General features: G+C 51.3%; 2 protein-coding genes across 2 annotated transcripts in view; both read right to left on the minus strand.

The window, feature by feature from the left end:
• Nucleotides 1-295: 295 nt before the first annotated feature.
• On the minus strand, nucleotides 296-2,208 carry EMH_0025510 (KH domain-containing protein, putative; the record flags this gene model as incomplete). The annotated part of the gene is made up of 2 exons (XM_013502454.1): nucleotides 296-1,603; nucleotides 1,744-2,208. The coding sequence occupies 2 exons, from the start codon at nucleotides 2,206-2,208 to the stop codon at nucleotides 296-298; spliced, it is 1,773 nt and encodes a 590-aa protein (XP_013357908.1).
• Nucleotides 2,209-4,238: 2,030 nt separating this feature from the next.
• Nucleotides 4,239-5,279, minus strand: part of EMH_0025520 (uncharacterized protein) — a gene marked incomplete at both ends in the record, with an annotated part of 4,035 nt that continues 2,994 nt past the window's right edge. The window contains 2 exons of the mRNA XM_013502455.1: nucleotides 4,239-4,407; nucleotides 4,920-5,040. Coding sequence (XP_013357909.1) covers nucleotides 4,239-4,407; nucleotides 4,920-5,040 — 290 coding nt within the window. The remainder of the gene's footprint in view (nucleotides 4,408-4,919; nucleotides 5,041-5,279) is intronic.

A 5,279-nucleotide genomic window follows, 5' to 3' on the forward strand; every position in this document is an offset into this window, starting at 1 on the left:
CCGTGCGATTTTCAAAACCGCAGAAACACTCAAACGCCAAAAACTATTCCACGCCTGCTGCTGCTGCTCCTGCTGCTGCTGCTGCTGCAGCTTGCTAATTCAGCAGGCAGAGAAAAAGACATAATTACCTTGGACAGGGAATATTGTCGAGGTGCGCAGAGGTAGTGAAGGAGTTTTCCATATATTCAGAAGGCGGCGGCGCCAGTCTTGCTGCTGCTGCTGCTGCTGCTGTTGCTGCTGCTGCAGCTGCTGCTGGTGCTGCTGCTACTCCTTGGGCAGTAAGAATAAGATGTAGTCAGTTGCGTGAGACGATGTGAAGGAGGGCCGCCAAGAAGACTGCTACAAGGACCAGCAGCGTTAGGCTTGGCTGCTGCTGCTGCTGCTGTCTTAGTGCTTCTGCTTCGGCTGTGCTGCTGCTGTCTTCGGAGACAGTGGGCAGCTTGTCGGTGCTGCCAGCTGCAGTGCTGCAGGTGGCGAGATCCCAAGGCGCATCGGGGCCCTTTCCAGCTGTTGCTGCTGCAGCTGCTTCTGTCCCGACGGGTGCTGCTGCTGCTTCAGCTGGGGCTGCTACTGCAGCTACTGTTGCAGCTGCTGCTGCTGCCCCCTTGCAGGTGCTACGAGACTGCTCAATCACCTCCCGCATGCTGCGGGTTAGGCTGGGCGCCGTCTTCATAGGAACTTCTCCAGCTGCTGCTGCTGATGCAGCAGCAGGAGGAGCGTTCTTCGATGCTGCCTTGGCAGTGGCACGGGCCTCACAGAAGCGCTTGAATGCAACCGCAAAACCGTCTTCCGCTGGTGCTGCGATGTTGCTGTTGCTGCTGCTGCTGCTGCTGCTGCTGCTGCTGCTGGTGTGCATGTCGAGGAGATTAGCAGCGTTGCTGTTGCCCATGACGAGCGAGATTGCCCTTCGCCTCATCATTTCCCGTTCCCTTTGTTGCTGCAGATGCTGCTGCAACACTTGCTGCTGCTGTTCGCGGTGCTTGTTCTGCTGCAGCTGGCGCAGCCTGAATTCGGCGTTTGGCGCCGCAGCTGCAGCACCAGCTCCACCAGCAGCTGAGCTTGTTGTTGCTGCTGCTACTGCATCAGCAAGAGGGGAATCGAAGCTGTGCTTTCTATAATAGCAGACGTGTCTGCATGAGGCCTTATCAGGATGTGTATTTATCTTCTTAAGAAGAGTAAACGCAGCAGCTCTCAGACTCTGCGCCTTCCTTGATTCAATCGAAATGATCCTCTCAGCACATGCTTCCTCTGCTCTAACAAAGAGAGGAGAAATGTTTATAGATGCCCCCGTGGCTATGCGTAAAGATTGTATATAACCCCCGCTTCTCCCTATCAGAGATCCAACAACAGCACGAGGCACGCACAGACGCAACGATACCGCTGCTGGCTGCTGCTGCTGAGGCTGCTGTTGTTCCTCCTGCTGATGGTTCTTTTCCTGTTCCTGTTGTTGCTGAGGAGGGATTGCACTAGCAACTTCTTCGCTTGCTACAGCTAGCTTATCCAACAGCCAGTCTAAAACGTGCAGCACAGACGTCTCGGGCCCCTCCAACGCCGCCACCCGCTCTGAAGTCCCAGGGAAATACATTCCATGGGGAGAGAGGACCTAAGAAAGAAAACAAAACAAAACAAACAAATAGATAAAACCCTGTTGCTACGCTACCAGTACTACTGCTGGTTGTGCCTGTGGTTGCCGTTGGTGCTGCCGCTGGCGCTACTACAGGGTATGGGATCTTTGTTGCTTACAATTTTGGCTCCTGTAAGGCTCTTGAGGGTCCGTATTTCGTTTCCTGCTTGGCCTATGATGATGCCAGCGAGATGATTGGAAACGAGCAACTTGCAGTAGCAGGTATCTGCTGCGGCTGCTGCCGTCGACGCGCCCAGGCAGAAGGGGACGTTGGGGATGCTGCTGCCGCTGCTGCTGTTGCACATGGTGCTGCTCATAGCGCTGTTCTGAGGAACAGCAGGTAGAAGCGGGGTGCTGCTCCCGCTGCTGCTGTTGCAGCGGCTGCTGGTGTTGCTCCCGTAGAGTCCTTCGTGCACGCTTCCACCGGCGCTGCTACTGCTGCAGTTAGTGCTGCAGTTGTTGCTGCTGCAGAGCTTAGTGCTGCTGCTGCTGCTGGTGCAGCTAGCGGTTGCCGGAGCCGCGACGGCCTGGTCAATGACGCATTGCTGCTGGGCTCTGTGCGGCGTGTTGCCTCCCATCTTCATTGGAAAAGGAGCAGAGGCGAAATGGAAGGGTTGAAGCAACAAACGGAATGTAGTTTGTTGGGGTGTAGTTGGGCCGGGGGGTGTACTTGATGTGCGGAAGGTTGCTCCGGTGGTGGATGGACACTTGAGAGCAGCGGCAGGTTCAGCGCCGAAGCAGGAGGAGGGAAGGTGAGAGCAAATAACGAAGAGGTCTGCTACGGCAAACCAGTTTGGTCAGTGTATTGATAATAAACGCAAATTGAAACAACAGAAACAGCTGCTACACAGCCGTTTTTCATTAGGCAGCCATAGAACTGAAGAGGAACAGTCAGCGGTCCGAGTCGGCTGCAGCTGACCGCCGCGTGCACGGCTGGGCGGCTGTTCTTCGGTGTCTATGGGGCTATTTTTCTCGACTAAAGAGCGAAAAAAGCCAATTTTTGTCTATTTCATATTCACAATCTAATTAAAAGATGCAAAATGAGCACAAATAACCCCTAGTTGCTCCTGTTCGCATTCCCACCACCGACGATGACCGGTCGGCGGCGGCTGGCGGTCGCGAGCGGTTGCACAGAAACCGAGCTGTACCCTGTCTTCGTTTGCGGTTTTTCTTTCATTTAATTCATTTTTCTAAATTATTTAAAATTATCGAAGTCAGAATGCATTTACACAAAGCCTTCCCGGCAAATAATAGAGCAACAAGCAGCAACAACCGACTGACAGGGCTGAAGAGAGCCGCGCCTTATTGGCGGTGTCAGTTGCCCCCCCCCAGTACTAGCCCCCACCTTTCCACTTCTTTTGATGATTTCTCCTTGTATTCAGCTCAAAACCCCGTCTTTAAACGTAAAGGAAAACAATAAACAGCACCACAAGGCCTAGACACAACCCCCAGCCGTCGGCGGCGTTGCCCAGCGGTTGCTGCCTACGGCTCCTTCGCCTCTTGTCATGTGTAAAATCAACAGAAACCCTCAGAGGCCCCCCAACTGACTTTAGGTAGCATCTTTTCACGGTTCGTCTGTGGGTGTGGGGCTCCACTGTGCATATGTAGCTGGATTGGTTGCTCGTCGGTGCACCCGAGAACCTCTTCCTTCGCCCTTGAAGAGCCCCTACGTTTTAGGGTGTAGGGCTTACGGTTAAGGCTTTGGACTGAGATACTGGATTGAGTGCACCACATACAGGCATCAGTCCTGCACAGTCCTAAACCCTAAAGCCTAAACGTGAACCCCAGCTGCATACAGGCCTGAAGTCCTCGATGGCTGTTGCAGTGTACGTCCGCCTCAGTGAGTGGCTGTTTGTGTGCCAAGTTCCCTTTCTGTTTATTTGTGGTCTATGGCTTATGGCTAGCACACAAGCATATGGCTGATGCTGCTGCAGTGTTAATGCGTTTCCAGTGCTATCGTACTAGGGTGGAGCAAAAAGCTAGAGGAGAAGAGCTGTTGGAACCAGGCATGCATACGCCTGAAATATACCCCTGTGCTACGAAACGCTAAGCCGTTGCACTCATTCAAACGCAAGTTGCTGGAGTCCTCCATACACCCCAAAGCCTAGCTCTGGGAGCAGCAGGGAGGCGCCAAGAAAAGGTTTGGGCTTTGCAGCATTTAAGCATTCGACTGTACAGGCACCCAACGATGCGGTGGTTTATGGGGGTGCATCGAGGCGTACAGGCACCTAAAAAGATTGGTTGCTGAACTCTATATGTTGACATATAAACATACATACAGATATATATTTACATTTACACCTCTAATTACATTTCAGTTTATATACATTCATATCTCCATGTACTAATATACATATATACGACATCTGTACATGCACGGAGAAGAATGGCCTCTTATGCGACAGGAAAAAATACAGACCAGCGCTAACTGAGGCACAGCAGAGCCGCACGAGCCGTTCTCAGTTCTTTCTATATATAACTACATATTTATTATAATTATGCGTATAAACATTATATATATATATATATATATATATATATATATATATATATATATATATATATATATATATATATATATAAAGGGGAGAAGCCCTGCGTTTCACAGCGCTCTTCACTGGGCAGTCCAGAGGGCATCGCTGGGATGTACAGACAGCTGAATCTCCACTAAGGGCGGCAGCTGCAGCTGCACCAGGCCGTCCAACGCCACAACAATTTCTCCAGCCAGAGGCTTCACCCGCACCTCTCGGCCCACCCCCATGTTCCGCTCGCAAGAGAAAACCCTTGAAAGAAGAAAGCAAAGCAGCAAACCCAGGAGGAGCAGTGAATGCAGATGTACGTCTGCCCTCACGAAAAGCAAGGCCATATGCATTTGTGCAACTTCCACTGTGATGAATCTCTGTAGAGTCTGGAGCGTGTGAACTGTCTGCAGTGTATGCACGGGCTGCAGTCTATACACACCGGCGTATATGCGAATACACTGCACACTGTGCATACACTGACGCTAGATACACTGAACCACATTCCACAACCACTGGGTTCCCCTGCCTTCCTCTGAGGTGTATATGCAGTTGGCATCTATGCGTTGATGTACATCGACAGCAGCAAGACTGTGCTGTGTGGTTTCCATATAACTGGATGTGTTCTTGCTGGAGTGTGCGTAGACTTCGTCGACTGAGTTTTGGTTGGGGTGTACACGCAAGCGGATGCGCAAGTGCTGCGGCCGCGTATGTGCAGGTGCCTTTTGTGCTTGTGTTGGAGTGTATGGACAGCTGAATAAATGTGTGGTCAGTACCTGTTTTCAATCGGCTCTCGAACAAGAAAACGCAGGAGAAGGGCCCCAGGGTCCAGGAGGAGATGGTGGTTGGCCCCCGAGACTATTTGCTGCAGCTCCGCATCGCTGAGGGGTCCCCATTCTGCTGTACATAAACCACAGACATGAACAATTCTGCTTCTCCTTAAATGTTTTTAATGCATGCATGATCGCTTCTGGCATATTCGCGTATTCGGGCTTCATCTGGAGCAGCGTGCTTCATCCACACACTATGTATATACATACATCCCTAAACCAGAAACCCTCTAACAATACACCGTAGATATGTGTAAAAATATATACACATACACCATGCATATGTGCACATACTTACAAATTCGT

The sequence above is a fragment of the Eimeria mitis genome, genomic scaffold (assembly GCF_000499745.2).
Source record: "Eimeria mitis Houghton genomic scaffold, Emh_scaff928, whole genome shotgun sequence".
NCBI classification, from domain to species: Eukaryota; Apicomplexa; class Conoidasida; order Eucoccidiorida; family Eimeriidae; genus Eimeria; species Eimeria mitis.